Source organism: Patagioenas fasciata, chromosome 5 (genome assembly GCF_037038585.1).
Source record: "Patagioenas fasciata isolate bPatFas1 chromosome 5, bPatFas1.hap1, whole genome shotgun sequence".
In the NCBI taxonomy this organism is placed as follows: Eukaryota; Metazoa; Chordata; class Aves; order Columbiformes; family Columbidae; genus Patagioenas; species Patagioenas fasciata.
This window is the reverse complement of record NC_092524.1, coordinates 11599533-11622757: the sequence shown is the minus strand read 5'-3', so window position 1 is coordinate 11622757 and position 23225 is coordinate 11599533. Positions and strand designations below refer to the sequence as shown.

At 41.2% G+C, this 23225-nt stretch overlaps 1 protein-coding gene and 1 long non-coding RNA gene across 13 annotated transcripts in view; one reads left to right on the top strand and one right to left on the bottom strand.

Moving 5' to 3' along the window:
* The window catches only part of SWAP70 (switching B cell complex subunit SWAP70), a 38847-nt gene that overhangs the window by 13477 nt on the left and 2145 nt on the right, over positions 1 to 23225 (top strand). The window contains exons 3-11 of the mRNA XM_065838596.2: positions 440 to 613; positions 10129 to 10356; positions 13402 to 13548; positions 13860 to 13968; positions 15183 to 15364; positions 19126 to 19233; positions 20494 to 20660; positions 21466 to 21664; positions 22681 to 22777. Of these exons, the coding sequence (XP_065694668.1) occupies positions 440 to 613; positions 10129 to 10356; positions 13402 to 13548; positions 13860 to 13968; positions 15183 to 15364; positions 19126 to 19233; positions 20494 to 20660; positions 21466 to 21664; positions 22681 to 22777 (1411 nt within the window). The remainder of the gene's footprint in view (positions 1 to 439; positions 614 to 10128; positions 10357 to 13401; positions 13549 to 13859; positions 13969 to 15182; positions 15365 to 19125; positions 19234 to 20493; positions 20661 to 21465; positions 21665 to 22680; positions 22778 to 23225) is intronic.
* The window catches only part of LOC136101953 (uncharacterized), a 62732-nt gene continuing 55416 nt past the window's right edge, over positions 15910 to 23225 (bottom strand). For 4 of the 12 annotated variants that reach the window (XR_011739275.1, XR_011739278.1, XR_011739283.1 and 1 more), the window contains one exon: positions 16376 to 18783. This is a non-coding gene — a long non-coding RNA (uncharacterized lncRNA). Of the gene's footprint in view, positions 16201 to 16374; positions 18784 to 23225 lie in introns of those variants that run through there. The other 8 variants (XR_011739277.1, XR_011739280.1, XR_010651404.2 and 5 more) reach the window with 5 other exon arrangements.

Genomic DNA, 23225 nt, shown 5'->3' with positions numbered 1-23225 from the left:
CAAATATTGTTGCAATATCACTTTTAGTATATCCACATGTAGTTTTTTGGCTGTAATGGTTTCCAAATTTGCTACATAAAATCTCAGTAACTCTGTGCAATGAAAAGGCAGTTGGAACTAAGACAGCAAAGAAGATTGTTTGGAAGCTAAAGCTAGAAGGAATGCAGAATTTTAGCCTCCTTCACAGGAAGTCAGGGTATTATTACCTCAACCAGTAATTGGAGGTTGGATGTAGATTTTCCTGGAAGAAATTCCTTAGTTCACCCCATGCAGGAAGTCAGACCAGGCTGCTACAGTGGTCTTTTTGGGCCTTGACATCTCTTGCAAACTAGAATTTTCTTGGTGCTTTTTGTCTGACTTAGGCTGTTAAACTTTGTCTGTCTGTTATTCTGTGCCCTTTGTGCATGTTAATTTTTTTTGTTCAATTTCTTCATTTTAGGTTCAAGGAAACTTTGACAAAGTTGAATTCAACAGGATGTGCTGGACTCTCTGTGCTAAAAAGAACCTCTCTAAAAGCCCTTTGATGATTAGTGATGAAGATGCATTTAAAGTGTGGGTTATTTTTAACTTCTTATCAGAGGACAAATACCCTTTAATCATTGTACCTGAGGAGGTAAGAAACAAAAGCTGTTTAGCACCAGTTTGCTTAATGTCTCAGTTGAACTAGGTTAATGGTTGCTACTCTTTAGAGATTTAAGTTAAAATAATTGTTTGAATGTAAAGCTTTTATTCGCTTCTTTTAATAACGTAAGGCCTATTCCCACAGAATAGTTTAAATATTGATGGCTATGTTTGTTTGTCGTTTAAACAGACTGGACTAAATGGGACATGGTGCCTGCCCCCAGCTTATTTTGCTTTTGTGAGGACTGACTGATGCTGGGGGGACTAGCACCAGTACCAGCACTTGGAGCTGTTGAGGTTCTTGCTTTGCTCATGAGTAGTGCACGTAGGTGATCTTTAATCCCTGTGCTTATATGTGATTAAAATTTTGCACAGCTAAATACATCAGTGTGATTCTGGGAAAAGAAAAAGAAATTCTCCCCCTGCTATGTGTTACTGTGACTTGCAAGATGAGTTTTCAGTCTCATGTCACCCTCCTGATGATAAGAAGAAGTACCAGCTTTTCTGGTTATGTCTGTTTCTGATGAAAAGCAGCCACCACCTGAACACTCTTGCTTGAAATGGTTGAAGCAATAATACCAGAGAGATCTCTTTATACGCTTAAGTTCTTGAACAAGTATGGGCAACACTCAAATGTGTATTTTAACCCTAAAGCAAGATTTTGATATCTCCACAGTTTTCTCCTTGGGAGGGGGGGGCAAGGGAAAGAGCAGAAAGATCAGAACTGTAGGCGTAAATAATCCCTTTGCAAAGCTGTGTACAGAAGTCCCAGGGGTTTGCCTTTCAGCACTGCAGTTCTGATTAATAGATATTTGCAAACTGTTGAACAGTCAGGGATCAAATCAGTCTCATTTACATACCATTACAACATAACTGTTGGATTCCAAGCTGTTGTGCCAAACCAAAAGTACAGAGAACTCCTCTATCAAAATAAACTGTTTGGTTTTGCCTTATCACTCACTTTTTAGCAGGAGATTTTCACTGTACAGTATTTCTGTTTATGCTAGACTGGTGATGACAGGGCCCTCCCTGTCATGCTGTATTCCCATGAGAAATGGGACAGTCTTGCTTGTTTTCCTGTGTTTTCCGTCAGTTCTGGGAGGTGGGAATCACGGCTATAAAAGCTAAGACAGCTCCTTTTTTAGTGGTGCTATATTTGGCTATGGTAGAAGGTCAGAGCCGCTAATAAATATCAAAGCTGAGACTCAAATCCACATCTCTGGTTTGTTGTTGTGTTCTCCAGTGCACAGCCTGGCTTACCTGAGGGTAGATACTTCACATCCCCTTATCTGTTGGCATGGTTAAAAGCTTCAGACCTGCCAACTCTGGGGTGTCAGTGTTACTCACTCGCTCCCCTGGATTGGTGCTGCCTTCTGTAGCTGATGCCAGGTAGTGGCAATGTGTCCATTTGTTGGGAGATGGGCTGCAGAGCCCAAAGGAGGTTCCTGAGAGTTCATAGCTGCTGTTGTTTGCTTCCTATCCTTAATGTTCAGGGTTAACCTGTATTGCTCTGCTACTTGAATTGTTTTAAAAATTCTTAGCGTGTATCTCTGTCTGCATCACTGTGATTACGGCAAGATTTAAATTGTGCAATACTGTTTAAAGAAAGCTTATAGAGCCTGACAAATAAATCTGTTCTTATCGTATACAATGCCTGTATTCATTCTAACCTTTTGCCTTAGACCACACAGGTAATGTAATCAGCTGGGGGAGGAATGCTGTCTGTTCAGCACACTCCTTTCTGGCTTCCACTGGTCCTCCTCGGGTTCTCTGTGCTTCTGGAAAATCCCACATTTACTGATTTACCGTTCTACATAAAATTCCTAAAGTAAAGATGCAAAGGCTCAGTTTTGGTTAGTTTTGCCTTTTCTTTGTGTGACCTTTCATATTTCCCTTTTAAGTTCTTATGTTTGTTTTGTTTTTAAATTTTAAATCTAAACTCCAGATCTGCAAAGCATTTTTTGTACAAACTTGTAGTTGTTGTCTTAGTCCTGAGAATTTCTACCTGAAAATAGCTCTTTTTAGTAGTACTCAAAATGATACTGGTACCTGGTAGAGACATTTTTTTTCCATTTATTTTATATGCCTCTTGAGTTCATATTAAAGCTTGATTATATAGTCTTCACTTTATATTGCTACCTGTCACTTAATTAAGAAATGGCACATTGTGTATAAAGTGAGGGGATTTTTACAAAGCGCAGAACAGAGGAGGTGGTGATGGAAGTGTTGCTGCTCTGTGATGTTTATGTTTTTGGTGAGGCCGATGTAGTAAACCTCTCATGGGTGAGTAGAACTTCCCAGCCAGGGTGTGAGCTTTCCCTCCCTCGGTGTCTGTTGCTCTTATTGTTGGCTGAGAATATTGCAACACAATTTACTGCAGTTTCTGGCTTGGAGTCCTTTTTGTGGGATCCTACAGTTTCCCCTCCTCCCTCCCTCTCACCTCAGAGGCTTTTGGGTTTTGGAGGTTTTGTTTCACTTTTATAACTAGGAAATTTGCCTCATACTTTCAGCTTGGAAGGATAATCCCTTAAAGATTTTTGCATCCCATCTTGTGGATGGTAGATTATAACAGAGAAAATTCTTAGGTCTCTGTAAATGTGTTAATACACCTTCATGTGGCTATGAGGATGCCTTCTCTTGTCCTCCTTGGAGGAGCTGCGCCTTGAGACCTGCTTGGGAGTCTGATTTTTCCTCTTTTTCTTTTTAATTTTTTTAACTGAGAAGTTGTTTCTGCCATCATTTGAACAATTTCACATCTGGAAAACTTTCCCACTTGGGTGCAGTTTCACCTTTGCACCCTGCTGACTGAAGACTGAGGCTGCTGTCCTTCTTTGTTGCCTGTGTTGTCTACTTTGCACTAGTGCTGCTGTGCTAGACCTTTCATAATAGACAACTCATTGTGGTGGGACTGTTACCCCCATCTGCAAAGTGCTAAGTCTTGATTCCCTGCCCAGGTGTTGAATGGGCAGCAAATTAGGAACAGCTGCAGCTCAACCAGAGAAAGGAAAACAGGCTGCTTTGGGAAGGTTTTGGAGATGCAGCCTAAGGAAAGCTTTAGAAAGAGCAAAGTGAGGAGAGCAGCTACAAAGAGGGATTTGGAAAGCATGGAAGAGGTGACACGAGAGCTTATTTAGCAGAGGCCAGGCTGAAAACCAGGGGCAGCGTCTGGCCTGTGTTCCTCACCTGCCATGAAAGGAGGGATGGCAACCCTGCGCTTGAGAGGAATAAGGTTAGTAAAATCCTGCATGGGCAAGGGTCTGGGCTGGGGTGTGAAATTTTGGGATGTGACTTCAAGCATGAGAGGATCCCTCCATGTTATGGGGAGAAGTCAGGTCACAGAGAAACAGGAGCCGGTGGCTGTGCAGGGCATTGAGCTCAACTGGTAATGGCACTGGGCTCCAGTGGAGTTTCTGCTGGCATCTGGTGGGCAACTGAGAGTAGTGAGGAAAGGAACAGAGATCCATGAACGTCTGTTTTGCAGAGGTGCTCATGTCCCAGGGAAATGCAAAATGTTATCAAATCTGAAAACACCCTCCCCTTTCAAGTGAGAAGCCTTGCTATGCACAAAGTAAAAAACTTCTTTGAACTGAGTGAAATGTGCCATTTCAAAGAGATACAGATGGACTGGAGAAAAACTGCTGTATTTTTTTTGCTCTAGTTAAAATTAGTCCTGATGGACAGCTTGCAGAACTAATACAATTCTTGACTAACAACAGAATTGCCTCCTGGTGCAGTGGGCCAAGCTTTACCAAGCAGCTGTGTCACTAATGTGGCTGGAAAGCGGGGCTGGGGTGGGAGCTCCTTCCCCTCCCCACAGTTGGTCTTTTCCACTAGCACATCTGAGATATGGAAATCAAAGTGTGTGTTTCCTTTGGATCTCACAGGCTTTTCTTTGATGAGAAAATAAAGGAGGAAAAAAAAGGTGGAGAGAACTGTAGCCATAAGAGGAGAAATAGTTTTAGTGTGTCACGAGTTTCCCTTAGAAGTCACCTCTCAACTCACAGACTCATTTGTGTGCCTTGGTATTGTTTAACCAGACGTTTTCTGTTTTATAAAAGGTTTCCAAACACTTCCCCTTTCTTATTTCTGGACATGTGACTGACTGCAGCCTTGGGAATGCTTTATCGCCTGAAAGCTGTGCTGTGTGGTTAGCAGTGTTTCTGGGCCATCCTTCATGGTGAAACCCGCAGATAGGTACACTGCAAACTGCACACTCTTTGTGTGTTTTAATACAGTGTATACATAACATGTTTTAGATAAGCCAAACGTAATTGGTGTCTTTGCTTTTTAAGCCTGCTTTGTTGAGGAAAGATTTGTACACCCATTTTTCTGTTGTCCTCTAGCCTTCCACTATATTAACGTGGCATTTCTAATCCTCCTAGTTAGGACAAAGAGGGTCCAAACCTTGTATGGCTTTCAGTGCATTTGAAAATGAGGTAGTGCGTTTTAGACCAAGGAGGTGAAAGTCTGAAGCTGTCCAGTGGTGATTCTTCTGGAGGCATTTCTTGCAGAATAAGGGGGTTTTCTTGTGACCACATTTGCTTCCTTGTTCTGCATTCTAGTATCAGAAACAGATACAGTGAATGAAATACTGGGAATCGAAAGTTGACCATTCAGGAATAAGATCACAACTGGTTCAACTAGAATGAAAGTTGGTCATGTGGGGTTTTAATTGATCCATGACCTCTATAAGTTGATGATGATGGCTAGAAAGGTGTTTCATCATGACTTGCAGCAGCTCTTCCCATTTCACTACTCTTTTCCTCACTGCTGCAAAAAGTAAGACAGTGTTCAGCTTATGTGCAGCTTGTCCTTAGGATTTACATGTTACACTGTTTTTGAGTTGACCTTTATTATGTTACTTAATGGTAATTTAAAAAAAAAGAAAGATAATGGATGACACTGACTAATGAACACAGTTTTCACCAAGTCTATTAATCCGGAGTAGTTACTGTCCATTTAACTTAATAAATTCTAGTGTGGGGATTTTTTTTGTTGGTGAAAGGGAAGAAACAAATATTTGACTTAGAAGTGATATTCTGATGGGATGAAATAATAAAAGGAATTGATGATGACTATGGAAAAGGGAAATAATTGGTCTCTTGCCCAGTGATATGCTTCCATAGAATTTTGTACAATGTGAATAGATTTTTACATCTGCTCTGTTATCACAAACCTTATTTGAATAGCATGAACCAGAATAGCCTTGTCTGGCCTGCTCTGCTGGACATGAAGGCCTCCTTCAAGTTATTTTTCATTTTTAGTGTTCTAAAACACACACTTGTATTTCAGAAAAGTATGTGAAACATCTATGATACTTCATTCCCCTTGGAGGAGGGTAGTGCCAGGAATACCTGGAAAAGCAAAGCAAATAAGTATTGAAACATGAGAAGAGAAAGTGCCCTCTGAAAGAAGGTACCAAACAGGCTGCATAGCTCATGTTAAAGAGACTGTTTCTTGTGCTATATTTGCTTTCTCTTGGCAAAATTCTGGCTGAAAAGTGTCTGTTGATTTGAGATGGAAGCCGTTTTTCATACTGTGGAGCTAGTTTGTCCGTACTGGCATACGGAGCGTTAGCAACCCCCCTGTGTTTTTACGTCCGTATCTGAAAGTGAGAAAGCTCCAGTCTGAACAGCAGCAAACGTGACTTCACACTTGCTTTTTGACCCTCTACTTTTTAACCACAAGAGTGGGATATGTTTGAGCCCATAGACTTAGTTTGTCAGTTATTTGCTGAGTGGACATGTCTCTTTGTGGGGGAAGAGAAATGTCACTTGCTCTCAGAGGTTCCTCATTTGAGCACATAAGAATGGTCTTTTCTTTGCTTCCACACTTACCAGCTCCAACTTGCTTCTTGATATTTGTCTCACACTGTTCCATATTTATACCCCACCCCAACACTCATTGTTGCTATTGAGCAGATATGCTAGAAAAATTTTTCTATGGATTTTGGTTAGATATGTACTTATCTGAATGCGAGATAAAGCTTGGTCATTTTGTTTTGTTTTCGATTTTAGAAACTAAATTGTAATAGCACAGGTCCTTTTTCAGTTGACTTAATGTATAATGAGATGTTTTATATACTTTAATAGGATTTGTGCTCATGTTAGTGACTTGCAGATATGGGGTTAGCAGCCTTAAATGTTTAAATCTTTTCTAATAATCAAAGTTGGGTAAAATGTGTACAAATGATACTGAGGGAAAGGATACATTGACTTATTTTTAGTGCATTACATGATAATGTATACTAGCCAAGAGTTTTGTATTGCTTCTTTTCTGGACTCTTAGTTTGATATACATATTGTTCATATGACTTGAGCAAAAAAGTGAAAAAAATCTATTCAGGTATGATGTTTTTGTGTGTGTGTGTCCCTTTGTCTGCAAGTGAGTCCTAGTACTTTGAGATAAGTAACCAAAAGAATTTGAGAGCTGCATGCCTCGAGCAGTGTAATAGGTTGCAAAATCTTGGAACAATACATTTTAAGTTCATTACTTTTTAATGTTTATTTTTTTTAATTACTGTCTAGCATTTTGCCAGGCATATTATCTACCTAATAAAGCCTCAGTTATTTTAGCTTTCAGCTAAAATACAGGATCATAGTTCAGAACTGGTGCTGCTCAGAGGTGCTGAGCTCAGTGGCAGAACAGGTTTTGAACATGGGGGAAAAACGTTACTCCTGCCTTGATGCCATTCTAGCTCATCAAATCCAGGTTTAGGAGGTTTGTTTTGCAACGAGTTTGCAGCGCTACTGTTCTTGTATGCTGTAAAGGGCTTTTTTTTATTCTATAAAACTTGCCTGGAGTAGGAAGTAAGCTGCTTCCTGCCTTTAACCGATGCTGAGGATTTATGGTAGCTGGTACTCAAAAGCCTGGATTAATATTGTAGCTTAAGGATTTTGGAGGGTGAAAATCAGCAAAGCATATTTTAAAGATTTTTAAAGGAATTAGTTACTGAATTTTACAGAAATCTAGTAAAAGTGATAGGTTGGCTGCTTGGGAGGGCATGCCTAGGTTTCCTTGCTGTGGTGTGACAGTCTGAACTCCAGCAGTTCCCAGCTGCAGGACCCACAGCCCAGCAGGTTTATGACCCGTTGTGGTGAAAGCAGCAGGAGCCCCTGACAGCCTCTCCAGCCGGGGCGAAGCCGGTGCACGGGTGTGCCCTGCTAGGGGGGCTTCCCTCAGATGGCAGCTGGGCACAGCACAGAGCTGCGAGTCCTCCTAAAAATGCTTTCAGTGAAGCTGAAATGAAAAGCGATGCTCTCTATGATTTTTGTACCCACCCTGAGGGTGCATTCTGTGCCTGGCTGGCCTGTCTTCTCTCAAGACAGCGTTGAGGAGGCGGCTGCGGCAGCCTCACGTCGGCAGGGTACGTGCTCCCAGCTCATTCAGTGGAGCAGGAACTTCCCTCCACACTGCGCAGTGGCTTTCGGTAGTGTCGCTGTTTTGCTGCAGCACTAGTCCATGTGCTACTGGAGTAGCGTCTGTGAGACTAAGTTACTGACCTGAAATGTTAAGAAAATCCCACCCATCTGTAGGGTGAATTTGGCAATTTACACATTTGCCAGATGAGTGTGTTCTGCTACATGCTTGTGTATTTTTTGATCGTGGATGTGAGAGAGAAAGGATTTGCCTGTACCAGTTGCAAGAAGTAGCAGCCACAGAATCGGCATGTATGCTGCATCAAAACCTTGAGGCCTGGGAGTCCTTGTGGTGAAATGTGTAGGCAAAAAATGTTTCTCAATTTCTTTGTACTCAGAAGTCTCTTATGTAAAGACTGCTGGGTGCTCAAAAGCCAGCTGAAAAGTGACTCTGAGCTGTAGCTGAACAGTTAATTTATTCTGTGGTGAAATGTCCCAGGGCTGGGGATTTTTCTTACCTGTAGGAGAAATTACATTGTGTTTTCAAGCAGTGCTGAAGAACAGAGGTGAACCAGGCTGGGCCATTAGAAAGAGTGAAGTCCTGGAAAGCATTTGGTTTCTGCCACTTTTCAGCGAGGTGTGTTCATGCTGTAAACCTTAGGCATTTTTCATAACGGGATTCAGACTCCTGAGTCACTTTCTGTTTCCAAACCCACACATAAAATAGGCAAACTGAAAGTGCAGCAGACTGTCCTGGAGGACTGACCTTCAGAAAAGCAGCGCTGGATGAAATCACATTAATTCCACATGCACAGGGAGAACCTGAGAAGATGGTGGTGCTTTCCCCCCCCTCCTCCGTGGGCAGTTCCCACCTTGTTGTGTCCCTGGAGAAAAGCCGGGAGGAGCCCTGCCCCGTGGCTTTGTGGACTGATCTGCTGGGAACTGGTTCTGTGCTGGCCTTGGGGTGGTGGGAGAGCAGGACAGCCCTTGGGGGGCTGGTGCTGGGCTGTCCCGCGGTTTGGGGGTGCGGGGTCACTGAGCACCCGCTCCCCGGGCTCCCTCGGTAGGGAGGGCGCAGGCAGCTCTGTTCCCTGCCTTGGCTGGTCACCAAAGGCAGGCATATCCCCACAAAGCTGGCGAGGAAATGCAGTGAGCCATTGCCCAAAATAGCAGAAGGCTACATTAGCTTGGTCTGTCTTCAAAACTGGGTTAAATGCTGTAATTGGTATCCTGTGACGTCAGCCATAAAAACTTCGAAGCCTGGCTTTTACTTTGTTGTGTAGAGGCCTTTGTAGTAAGGCTCTCACCAACTGTTTTGTTTAAAGAGCCATTAAAAATATTTTACATGTGCTCAAAGCTGTAGATGGGCTTAATTTGAAATACTGCGTTGTTTAAAGAGTGCACAGTGCTAAGTTTAAAAACAACATTAAAAAAAAAAAAAGAAGAAACCCAGCTTTCTTTCCCTCTTTTTCTTTTCATGTTTATTTTGACTGGTGTTATTAGTGTTATTACCCTGTGTATGGTAATGCTTATAGAATGATGAAAGATTAAAGGAAAAAGAGAGTTTGTTTTGCAAACAATAAAAGTGGACATGAAAATTTTTTTCTCCTCCTTCTCTTGATCCATCTGCCAAGATCGTGTCCAGTGATGGAGCGCTCGAGACCTGGAGGAGAGGGGCTGGGGAAGACTAAGATACGTGATCATAGCTCGGGAGTTTTTAATGTCATTCCTTGTCCAAACTGCCATCTGTTCTTATTTTTTCTAATTTGTTTGCTTTTTATCTTATGAGAGTACCTTTTGAAACCTCTTGCTTTCTCACACCTCAGTCATCACAGTTTGGAAGCCGTTCCAGGAAAGGTCCCGTGTGTTCTGTAGGAATCTGAAACATGAAAAGAGGCTGTCAGGTTCAGTTCTTTGTTTCTTTACCATGAGGAGGGTAGCTGCAAGATGGGCTTGGCAGTCAAAAGTTCAGCTGAGACAGGAACCTAAAATCTTTGCTAATTAAACCACCTACGTCTGGGGGCCTACGTGTGAGCACAGGAACCTCGCTGTAATGATGGTCTCCAGAGAAGCTTAGTTTACAGCTCTGAAACACTGGATTTCCATTGTCTGCTGAAAATGATTAATTTCTGTTTGTATTTCTCTACAGATTGAGTATTTACTTAAAAAACTCACCGAAGCAATGGGAGCAGGCTGGCAGCAAGAGCAGTTTGACCATTATAAGGTTGCTCTCAACACCAGTCGAGAAGGTCTTTCTGCGTGGGAGCTGATTGATCTTGTCGGCAGTGGGCAGTTCAGTAAAGGGATGGACAGACAGACAGTGTCCATGGCAATCAATGAAGTCTTTAATGAGCTCATATTAGATGTACTCAAACAGGTAAGAACCATGTAGAACTTATATTTTAAAGTAGAACAATTTGTTGCATAATTAGAAAATGTTCAACTTTTTGCTGAAAGTTCATTACCCGACAGATAATGAGCAGGGGGAAATAAAGTAAATTACTTATAAGGGTTCTTTAATAAGAGCTTGTTCTTATAAGAGAGAAATTATGTTGCTGTTTGTTGTAATTATTGCAGTATCATGAGTGAGTTGCTTGTTGGGAGAGTTTGTTTTCAGAAAGGAAAATAATTGTGCTTTGACTTGAAATACAGCCTTTTTTGTACTAGTAACAGCTGCTTGTTAGCTGACAGAAGAGTTGCAATGCCATCAGTTCTTAAACTGGTGATAACTCTTCAATCTTTGAAAATGCGTTTCTCTAGTTTCAGTTACGTTGCAGCAAATGGAAGTTGTGCTGGTAACAACCTCTCTGTATTTAAACGAGGGGGTCTGGACACAGGTATTGCTCCAGCTGAAAGGTCTGCTTCTAAGTTGCAGTTTGCCCCTTCAATGGGGCAGAAAGGTGTCAAAGAGCTCCAGAGCTTTCCCCCTTCTTGTTCTGCTTAGCAGGGTACATGGCTGCCAACTTATTTACCTGTACTCAAATACAAGAAGTCATGCTGGGTTGTATATTCTTAGCAAATTCCTGTCAGTCTTCAGTTTCTTTAGATTTGGTTGGATTATCAGTTTAGGAATGGCTTTAAAAACTGCATTTCTTTCATGGGGAGTATAAATATCACAGGGACCTGAGAGGTCACAGCAGAGCCTACCCAGAGAGCTATTTAAAATTGACTTTTACCTGACAAAGAATTTTTTTCATCTTTGATTTCTTGGTGAGGAGAGAAACAAAAGCTTTCTTGGCAGGTTTTCCTAAGCTGTTCTGAAGAAATTATCACAAGGTCTTGGCACAGGAAATTCTTTCGGAATATCCACAGAACAATGTAAAAGTCTATTTTTGTTAACTGCTGGTTGCCTTGTTGGAGGTGAGGGCTGGGGACACATACACACGCATAGTCAGTTGAGGGCAAAATGAAATCATCCTGCTGTTTAATACCATGAAAATGAAATAATCAGTTTCAGGTCAGTCCTTCCACTTGAAACTCATGAGGAAATTTGATTTCTTTTCAGTTTTAATACTGCATTGTGTCCCTACCCCTTCCCCCCCTTTTTTTTTTACTGTCTCCTTTCTTTCCTCTCTTGGTGGCCGAGCCTCTTTCTCAAGGATGTCTGAGTGCCTTTGAATGGTTTCTTGACACTTAAAAATAGTTTGTGTCAAGATTTGGCCCGGAGCCTCCTGAACAGTCACTGGCCTAATGGGGAACGGAGTTTCCCGTGTGACTTACAGATGTCTGGTTTGGTCACAGCTTGTACCGTGATACCTTGTTGATTCACGGAATTGTCCTGCTTATTGCAGTAAATTATTCTTCATCTGAAATAAATAAAAACTTCAAGGTATTAATTAATGATATGCTGTATTGTAGCCAAGTCTTATTGTACATTTTTCCTGGTTTTCCAAGGTAGCAGTGATGATAACATTTGTGATATCTACCTCTCTGAAAGACGTGTCCTTCGTGTGATAGCTGCTGGGGAAAGATCCCCAGGAGCTGTCAGCGGCCTCTTGGAAGATGAGAAACAGCTGATGCACAGAAATAATAGATAAAGATTTTGCAGAAATTTGAGGGGAAAATACCAGTCTGACTTGGCCTTGACAGCAAATATAGTATGTCAGGAAAGGGAAAAACACCTGGTTATGACTTAGACTGTTCAAGACATGAAAGAGTGAAGCTCCAGGAGACTTTCACACGCCCTTGCGACCACCCAGACCTCGAACCTGAGTGTGGAGGCGGCAAACAAAGCTGTTTCTCTGCACATTCCTGTTGTGGAGAAAGGGGTGGGATAGCACGGGGGAATAGGAATGGCCTCGGCTCTGGCCATCCTCAACTGGCTCGAACAGCTGAGCGTAGATAAGCTGTGTGTAGGGGGGAGCATTGCTTTTCTGTTTTGTTTTTTAAATAAAGGAGCTTCCCCAACTGTCCTGAATTTTTTTCTCCTCAGACCTATACAGAAAGACACATTTGACATAAATATACCACAGCATGTTTAATTGTTTGCTTGAATCCAAAATTGCTATAGCTGAAAGGCATTACAGAAAAACGTTCCTTGGTCTCCTGTCCGACTTCTCAGTCCTCTTAATATGGAATACTTTGAGTATAGTGCTTTCTGTATCGCTTGTTCCTAGCTATATTGATTTTGGTGTTTCAGTTTCATCTGTGATTTAACTTTTTTCTGAAGTTAGGAGTCAGACAAAAGTATGTAAGTAATTGGGGAATATGGTTTCAGAAATGACAGGTATAGCTGAAATACTGGCAGCCTTTGAAACTCTAGATTAAAAGCTGACAAATCATAGCTGTGCCCCTGATAAGACCACTAAAAATCAAACACCTGAAAGAAGGACCAATTATTATATAATTCCTTGTGCACCCTCTTTTCCATGAGGTGGTTTTTGAGTGGCTGTAGCCACGCTGGATAATGTATAACTGCACTTAGTGTTGCTGCTTATCTTTTATATAGGTTAATATTCAATAGAGGCAAATTTGGATGATTTATCATGATGTCAGTCCTATTTATTGTCATTATAGAGGATCATAATTTTTATTCTTTTATTTGTATAAAGCTCAGTGGCAAGGTATGGGCTTCTCTTCCTTCTTTTGAAATAGGCTTTTTAAGGCTTGCAAGTATTTTTCTTATGTAAAGGTCATTAAAGAGGACTGAAGAGTTATAATAATTATTTGATAATAATATAATAATAATTGTTTGGTTCTTCAGATAACCCCACTACTTAAAAACCGAACAGAGCAGAGAATAGTTTCTCATGAGCTAAACAATTAGTGTGTTGGTGTTAGGAATGGAGGTGTGTAGGTGAAGTATTTAGGGCCTTGAGCTGATTTTTTTGATGTGCTTTATTGGGTCTTTAAGCCACATAACCAAAAGATGGGGTGGTTCAACAGAGGCCGGGCATTTCAGCTGATCCGTTCCTTTTTACAGGGCTATATGTTGAAAAAAGGTCATAAAAGGAAAAACTGGACGGAACGATGGTTTGTGCTAAAACCCAATATTATTTCCTACTACGTAAGTGAAGATTTAAAGGACAAGAAGGGAGACATCATCCTGGATGGCAACTGTTGTGTAGAGGTAAAAAAACTGAAACAGACAAACAACAACAGACCAACCAACCAAAAAAACCCCAAATACCAAAAACTCTGACTATGACTAAAGACTAGAATTATTCCTCTTTTGTACGCGGGATGGACTCCTGATATCTTTCATTAAGGGACTTTATTTATTTTTTTTACTTTATATAAAACCAGTTAATAAACACTCTTTTTATAAAGATTCGTAGTACTGATATTTGTAGCTCTGTAATGGATAACTGCATATGCAGGGCTTAACAATGTAACTTAGTTTCAGTCTTAGCAAGGCTAATCCTTTCTTGCCTATTCTAGGCCTTGCCTGACAAAGATGGAAAGAAATGCCTTTTCGTCATAAAATGTCTTGACAAAAGCTTTGAGATCAGTGCCTCTGATAAAAAGAAGAAGCAGGAGTGGATTCAAGGTGAGGTTTCAAAAATGTTAGTTATGTTCAAGTTAAGGTAAGCTGAAGTCTTACAGCTGTGCTTTACTCAAATCTGAAATTCTTCATTTTTTGAGTTTTGGTTTCTCTGTTTCGGGCATATGCAAAGGATCTTTAAGGAGCCTGAGACTCAGGAAGAACTAAGGATCCACGTAAGGGGAATTGGTTTCTGCCGTTTAGGTGCCTCAATTTAGGTAGCCATAACCAAAACATTATTGTCGTTTGCTTTTTCTATATTGGCTGTACTTCTAGGAATGGGGAAGGGAAGGGGAATACACTGTAAATTGTTGCTTTTGGGGAGAAAGGTAAAGGTTGTTCATTTCAGCATCATCAATACTGGTTTTGCTGGAGGTAGCGTGGTTTGGTGGGCTGAGAGTAGGGCTGGGAACTGGGGCTTCCTTTTCCATTCCCACCATGAAGGGACTGCTGCTGTGTGACCTTCCCAGCCACGTGCCGAGTGACAGGTACAGCCCTTGCAAACGCACTGCTGCCAATGCCATTGGAGTATGTTCAGCATTCAAATACTTGGAGCTGCGTGCTTTCATTTGCACTTCCCTCTTTCCGAAGTCTGATGTATGTCGAATGATTACGTAGTTCCAAAAAGAAATCTTTTTTCACGGTTGTAGTAGGTGAATAAAATCATCTGCCACTCCTCACCTTTGCTCTCTGAGTATTTCCTCACTGAATATGAGGGAGTGATGGGAGAATGTCTTCCCTTGGAGTATCAGTAAGAATAAAGGGGTCTAGGTTGATTCTAGGAAAGTAAGTGTTAAATATGTTAAATAACATATTACTACTTGATTAGGGTCACTGAATCTAGGTAGTAAAAATACCTGAAGTGTTGTTGTAGTGCTTTTTTTTTCAGCTAGACAAGTGAGCTGTATGTCCACTGCCTGTTAGAAATTGGTATTGGAATTGCCATAATGCATTGGAATTGCCAAACCTTATCCTTGTGGCACACAGCCAATACTGAAAGCCAAGTGTCTTTCACTTTTGGCTTGTGTTGACAGCTAGCCTGATGACAATTAGAACTGACAACAGTTATTTCTGTTTTAAAAATACATTGGGAAAAATAAAGCCATGCCAACAAACACCACAACACGACAAGTATTAATTCACTATGGCTATCCAGAAAGTTTAGCATTTCCCTTCACAGGTGTTCTCTTCCTCTCCCTTTGTGTGCATGCCCCTTCCAGCCATACAGACCACTGTAAACCTGCTGAGAGCGGGGAGCCCGCCACCCCACAAAGAAGCACGCCAGAAACGGAAAGAATTACGCCAGAAGCTGTTAGCTGAGCACGAGGAGCTGGAGCGGCAGATGAAAGAGCTGCAAACAGCCAACGAGAACAAGCAGAAGGAACTGGAGACCGTGCGAAAGGTGGGAGTGGGAGCTGCAAACCTTCAAGCTTTAAGCTCAATCTCTGTGCTTGAGCTGAGCTTCTTGAAGGGTAATTAGCCATTTATTTTGTGTTCAGGTGTTCAGGCGCATTGAGCGAACTCCTCCAGAGGAGCTGAGCTTGTGTTGGTGTCAGCCCACTCAGATGGGCTGGTTGAGCCCACAGTAAAGCGTCAGCGCAGGCTGCAGCAGTTCCTGAGCACGATCAGCAGGCTGGGCCTAACGCGCCTGGCCCTGTCCCCTGTATTGTGAAACGAGAGTAAAAGAAAACCCAGCTGTGTGGATGGTGTTTGGGTGCTAGAGAGTCCAGTATTTTCAGTTGCTTGTGGGTTTTTTGGTTTTCTTTTCTATCAGACATGTTTGTCAGATTTGGGGCTTTCCATTAAGATTTTCTTATATACTTTTCCAAAGTTCTGTTATGTGAATTGTACATGTAGGGGAACTCTTCACACAGATCTAGTTTCCAGAGATATACCTTTAATTTACAAAGATTGCAAAGATTCAAAGTGATTTTGTGAGTATGGATAATTTTATTCGAGTAGTTTGGGAGAGGTGAGACACATAGCAACTGTTTATAAACTGTTTAAATGCCTGTTCCTTGTAAATGCTAGATTGAATTCTGTAGGCCTGAGAATTAGACTAGAAATTCTGAGTATTAGCAGAAGACTTGCTGAATACATTATTTTCCTTGTAGACAGCTTTTTAGTCTGAGTCTGACGTCTGGCAGGAGATAGCAAGGTGCCTTTGCTGTGGCTGCACCTCTTGACAGTAGATTGAACGTGGTGATTGATCTTTGTACCTTGGAACAGCTGGTACCTCTGCAATAGTTCACCACAGAGACTTGGATTAGTATCCAGATATATTTCCTATATTTTCTTTATAAAGATTTGCAAGAAGAGTTACTACAGCTTCTGTTGCCACAATACCTTTATATGAGGAGTGTGCCTTGGACAGTAACACTGTCAAATGCCTCCCTTCTCAACATTTTGGCTGCTGAGTCCCTGCTGCTAGAGCAGCCCGGGTCTTTGCTCAATAGCAGGTCTAAGGAGTCTTTCGTTCACGGCCTTCCTAAATTAATTTGATTTTTTAAAATTTAATTCCCATTTAGGACAAGTCTGCATCATTGCTTGAGTTTTTTTCATAAATGAAAACCACTAATTTTAGCCCCTTTGCAGGATGGGGTGAGGAAGCTGTAAATATTGTGAGCATGTTAAAGTTGCTCAGTCTAGAAAGCAAATAAAATAATCCAAAACATATATTTTTAAAAATCTTGTCATTAAGTCACAATTTGTGATGAGGAATGTTTTATCTTTTTTTGATAACGGTGCAGACGGTGCTGATGTGGGTCTTACTTTGTCTGCCTTAAATAGAGTTTGACAGTAGACAACTATATTTTAATTTAATTTTAGCACCCGAAGTTCTACCATATGTTTAAGATTCAGAATGCAAAATACACATTAAAGGATAGTCTGTGTTACCTGCAAGTTACTGGTAAGTAGTATACCTGGTAACAGAACTCATAGGACTGGATTTCGATGTTGAGCTTACTTTATTGAGAAAAAATTAGGGGGAGGATAACATGAGAGTAACCCCAAAGGAGCAGAAGGATGTCGTCAGGCTCCAGGGCGTTCCGTACAAATCACAGTGGGTAAACTAGAGAGTTGCAGCAAGAAGCGTCTTTTGAAGTGGTCTGGATGAAAATTGCTTCTCAAGGAGAGTGGTTTAGTCGCTGACATGCACCACTGCACTTAGTTCAAGTGGAATCAGTGAGGAGGTACAGCATTGGAGGAATTTGAAGTGTTTGATTAGTTAGAAAAATGTTCTTCAAGGAAAATGCTTTGTAAATGGTTCAGAAAACCGAATTGTTCTGGAAAGCTTAGAGTTAGATTTTCTGCTAATGGCCGTGAGCCACCAGTGACGCAGCATCTGCCCAAGTGCGCTCTGAGCCGCGTTTGTGTGTTGATAGCTCCTGCACTGGAAGGCTTGAGAAGAATAAGAGCCTTTGTCTAAAAGAGATTTTTTTTTTTTTCATATTTTTAATAGAAGTTTGAGATATACACATTGAACAGACTGTAAGGTAAGGTGTTTTTTTTCAAGGGAGCATGTACAAGACTTGTGCACCCTTTCTCTTTCAGTTTGGGGTCTTGTGTGGGATTTGGAGACTCTGCCAACTAACTCCTGTGGGAACGGTGTGTTCCTGTTTATTCCCTCTCCCTCCCCGCCCCCACTACTTGGGGCTTTTCCCTAAACTGCAGGGTCGCTGCCAGTAACCTTACCTGCCAGGAGCTGGTGGCCTCTGACATGAATTCAGTGGGAGGTTGCTGATGAAAGTGGACAAACAGGGCATTTTCTTGCTGCGGTCCCTGGCAAGCGCCTGGCTGCCGCCCTTGCCTGTGACTCTGCACGTTCGCCCTCTCAGCTCGCATTGGCAATGTTTGTGTAATTTCAAAGCAGGGAAGGAAATCAAAAGAAAAATTCACTTAAATAGGCAGCTTGGATTTGACTACAATTACATGCTTTTAAATGTTTTGGCAGAGGAGCAATGCTGCTTCTAAAAGACTGACATCATTCAAGCCTTTCAAAGGAGAGCAATTCTGTGCTATTTTCTACAGTTAAAAACAAACTAGGAGCCCTCTCCTTCCCCTCTTCCCATCTATTTCAGACTAGAGTGATATCACACACACTTAAAGGAATGAGAATTTTAGCTTGTCAGTTTTAATTGTTTAGGCATCTCATTAGTTCAGCGAGGTTGTGTGAGAGAAGATGGTTTAAGTGTGGTACCTTCCAAAAATACTGAAGATGCGTGTCCTGCTCTTGCTGAGCGTCTGCGGAAACAATTCACCAGCCTAGTGTATTACAAAAGGAGGGTGCTTGCTCTATTTCCTTTAAAGCATCAGATAAGTTTCTTAGGAAAATTCTGTGAAACAATTATTCTGTTTTCAGTGTTGGTAAAGTTTTGGCTGGTACTTGTACAATTTTAATCTGTGCATTCTAAAAATACATGCTATCGAAATTCTGATGAAAGGAAAAACTGTGACAACTATATTTGAAATCAAGATGCAAAACGTTAAATAATTTGCAAAAAGGTGCAAAGCTACCAGCAGCTGTTCCCTAAGTCTTAGCTCTGAGTAGGCTCATTTTTCCCCTAGTTGCAAGCGATGATTATTGACTAGAGTTTTATTTACCTTACATGGCAGTTTAGGGGATGTTAAAGGGATATGATTCACAATAGCACAATCACTTATTATAGCTAAAGTTTGCAGCACTTCTGCTTTCCCATGGCACTTTAGTGCTTCTCACTTCTGTTTCTGTATGAATTCTGCGTATGCTGGCATGGTTTCACTGTTGGAACTCCTGTGCGGTTCTGCCTGCAATGTGGTTTTCCTTAAGAGTTTTCTGTCCTGTATGAGATAGAGAAGAAAATATAGCGATTTCTATTCGTTGTGCAAAGTAGGACTCAAAAGAAACTTGGAGAAAGTCTGATAATTGACTTTTCTTTGGTAAATTTAAAATTGTCTTGCAAATAAAAAGATGTAAAACTATACGTAGAGATCAATATAGCCTCAGAAATGTAAAAAACCAAACCAAAACCAAACAACTGGTGCCTTAATGCTTTTGAAGGTTTCTTCCATTTTTTGTTAAAACCAAAAATTGTTGCATGAAATTCCATTAATTCCCTCCAAATGTTTTCATTTTGACAATTTCTTTTTCACTCTTTTCTTCCCCCTGTCCTTCTCCTCCAGCAACTGGAAGCAGCAGCTGCTCGTGCTGCTGAGGAAGAGAAGAAAAGACTTCAGACTCAAGTCGAATTACAAGATCGCTTCAGTTTGGAGCTGGAGAGAGAAAAAATGGTGAGTGGTGCACATGGGGTTTGCTGTGATTGCACGTAGTGAGCACCGCGTTCAGCACTGATTTCCCTCGTGGGCAGTCACTGGAAGGAGTCTCCAGATTTTGCAGGAGGCTGGGGGATGCAACCTGCGTTGCTTTTATTAGAGACAGAAGAATAAAATATTTTTACTGGTGAATTTCAATACTAGAGCAGGTTGCCTACAATTTGGATAGCATTCAAAGCTTAAGTATCATTGGAAAATTGGGAAGAATTTGACTGTTTGAAAGATAAATGCAGGTATCCTTGCAGTTGTCAAAGGTGGACAACCTGAGGCCAGTACAGACTATATGAATATGCAAAATGAACACAGGCATAATCAAAATGCATTTTAGGAATTTTCTGACTTGAATATGTTCTTAAAACTATTGTTTGGGTTTTTTTTTTAATACTGTGTGTTATTTTAAATTTATACACACACACAAATATTAAAAAAAAATTAAAGAAATATTGTAGTTTTACACCACTGTTACTATAATCCACACTGAGAATTTCCAAAATTACTAATTTTCAACCTTGAAGGGCTTTGTCAGGCTTAACAGGCTTTTCTGTGAGCTGGAGAAAAGAAGCAGAACTAGTCAAGTTGATGAGAAGGAACGTCTCGGGACAAAAATGCACAGTGTGCTGCTTTGTGGGCTGGGCTAACGCCCGATGCGATCTTTTGGGTTGGTGGGATCCAGGTGAGCTGAGGGGAAGCAGGCTGCTAAAAACCTTTGGTTTTTGTTAGAGCTGCTCTTCTCTCAGCAAGCCCAACCTCTTTAGCCGATTTCCACCTCTTTATCAGTCCTGTGCTGTTGCGGTGCCATCATCCTGGTTGAAGTGTGTAAAACACAGGACTTGACTTGCCTGAGGAAAGGAGTGGAAACGGTGCAATTAAACCAGCCTGACATTTGCATCTGGGCACTCTACACACTTTCTCTTCCTTCCGTTTTGTGTGTATCTGTAAACTAACTGACAAGATCAAACTGCTTCAAGTTAGGTTTAAACCCCTGTAAAAAATTCCATGCTGCATGAAGTAGGGCAATGTAAGTAATCTGTATTACTATATATATTTTTAATGCTTTTAGTCATCTACAAATCTAGACTCAATTTTAGCAGTTTTGCTCTGTGGGCAGCAGGAAGAGGTTTGTCTCTGAAAACATTTTCTGAGGCAAGCCTGGCCAAGTCCTTTAAAAACTGAAAACTTGAATGGTATCTCATGTGCATCCTCAATTTATGCTGCTAGGTAAGACAAAAAATGGAAGAGCAGGTTGCTCAGAAATCCTCTGAACTGGAACAGTATTTACAGAGAGTACGTGAACTGGAAGAAATGTATAAGCAGCTACAGGAAGCTCTGGAAGAGGAGAAACAGGCACGTCAGGATGAAGAGACTGTAAGGAAACTTCAAGCCAGGTATGGCTTTCACCTACTACAGTTTAATTTCAATTCCCTGCTCCCCTCTGCAATAATAACTAACTGTGCCATACTGTTATAGATGGTTTGTGTCTTAGGCACACTGCTGGAAAGGGGGAACTAGCTTGAAGTCCAAACGCAGTAGAGATTTTTTGTTTTTCCTTAAACTACAAAGGCTAAAGCTGGTATTTATGATACATTAATGTGTTTGATTAGCCCTTAGCAGTGCCAGTGCTCAGCAGTTCCAGAAAAGCAGACACGCTTATTTTTCATTGGGTGTTGTGCATGTCAACACTTGAAAAACTGAGATCACACTGTTTCAGTTTTCGGTTGTGCAGTCTAGAAAGCACCAACTGAAAATACGACTTTCTGCAGTGTTTTATCACAGGTTTAAATTGTATTTGATAAGGGGTTAAGTCTCTTCTTACTCATATGGGCTTTGTTTAGTGTGGTTTGTTTCTTCATATATTCAGTCCTCCTAAGACAATGAAGATAACTGATGCATGCTTGTTTCTTCTGTGGTTTTCAGTGTCAATGTTGTGTATTTTGCTTTATTGACTGAATTTTCTGAATAGCCCTTTGTAGCAGTCAGGCTGCTTGCACTGCTGGCATGATTTTCAGCTTTACACTGAAGACAAGCCAACAAGCAATAACTTTTTCCTTGCTTCCCAAGTTTGTGGTTTTTGGGTTTGTTTTGTTTTTAAAAAAGGGAAAGAAAATAATTAGCTTGGCTTCCCTTCATCTATGCTACATAATGGACACAGTTTACTTTAAAGTGCAGTTAACATTGCAATCCCCATTGCAGGTTACTGGAAGAGGAGTCAGCAAAGAGAGCTGAACTGGAAAAATGGCACTTGCAGCAGCAACAGACCATTCAGATGACAGAAGCAGAGAAGCAAGAGCTGGAAAACCAGAGAATGATAAAGGAGCAGGCTCTTCAGGTTGCTATGCAGCAACTGGAACAGCTTGAACTGGAAAGGAAGGAGGCACTTGAGCAATATGAGGTGAGCAGTACTGTTCATCAACCTCTTATACTTAGCCGGGTATTCAGTAGTTTAACTGAATTTGAAGGATTCTTTAAGGATTAGTATGACAAAAATTATAACAACAGGTAGGATATTTTAGCTGAGACCAGTAGATACATTTGAAGAAGAGGACATGTTTCAGACCCGTATTCTTTTGTCCCAGTTTCCAGGCAAGCCAGCTAAGTCATATCCTGAAATACTCTGTATACATTTGTCTTCGGTCCCATTGCTGTTGTAACAAAATACCGTATGTTTTTGAATTAGTTATTCTTGAGCTGTTCTGATGATGTCACAGAGCAATATTGTCTTCTAGTGATGAAAAAATCAATGATGGGCTACTGTAGGCCGTTGCTCCTCAAAAAGGTATTTGAGCACTGAGCTGATGTCCAGGATAGCGAGGAGTTAGCCCAGATTCTCACACGCAGCAGTGCTTTGCATCCCAAATGCCAGCTCTGCTCTCTGCTCCACTGAGTATTTCTGGTCAGGGCCAGTAGCTGCGCTCACGGAAAAAATAAGTCAGAATCCAGCGAGTTCAGAGCCTCAAGTGCCACATATTTATAGGGCTAGCGAGGTGTTGATCCTGTGCGTATTTAGGTTGGGAAACAAACACAGCTGTATTTCAGTGTAGGGAGCGTGTTTGTGCTGGCTGTGCCGTTGGGGTTGGTGCTGTGAAGGACATGCTCGTGAGCTGTCTCGGCTGGCACGCAGCACAAATGCTGCAGTGACTGCAAGCAAGGGCTTGGGCAGGGGCCACTGCACAATTTACCATATTGGTGTTACATCTGACACCACTATTAGATTGCTTTTGGCTGATACTTCACTGGTTGTTTTTATCTGACATCTCAGGCTTTTTCTATATGAAACATCATTTACTACTCCAAAGGAATTGCTGAATACAATAGGCATAAACCCCCCACAATTTTTTTTTGTTTGTTTTTAATATACAAACAGAGTAAAGTTGTTCATGTTTCCAAGTGGGCTGTATCTTATTGCAGGAGGTTAAGAAAAAGCTGGAAACAGCAGCTAATAACACCAAGAGCTGGAAAGATAAAGTAGCTCATCATGAGGGATTGATTCGACTAATAGAGCCAGGTAAGTTATCAACAGAAAAGCTGCAAAAAATGTATATTCATTCTGTCTCATATACTTAGATCACCTAGTGATTTCCTGAAGTTTTCCTTTTCCTGTAGCTTGTTGGTTTCATGGCAGCCTATAAATAACACATTTGTGAGAACTGCTGAAGGTAACTTTCAAGTCTTTACCTCTACTGGCCCTACTATATTAATTAAATAGTAATCTTATTAATTTTAAACAAAGCAAGGATCAACCTGAACATTGCATGGTTTGGGTGTTTAATGCAGTTAGCACAAATGCTAATTGCCAAAACCATCAAGTAAAGATAGCTAAACTATTTGATTTGGGGGAAGAGTTTAATTTCTTAGCTTATTTAGCACCATGCCAGCCCAGAGGAAAGTGGCTTTGTAATCCAGTGCTGGAGAGATCACTTTCCTGCATGGACATCTCCGAAGGCAAGAAGAAG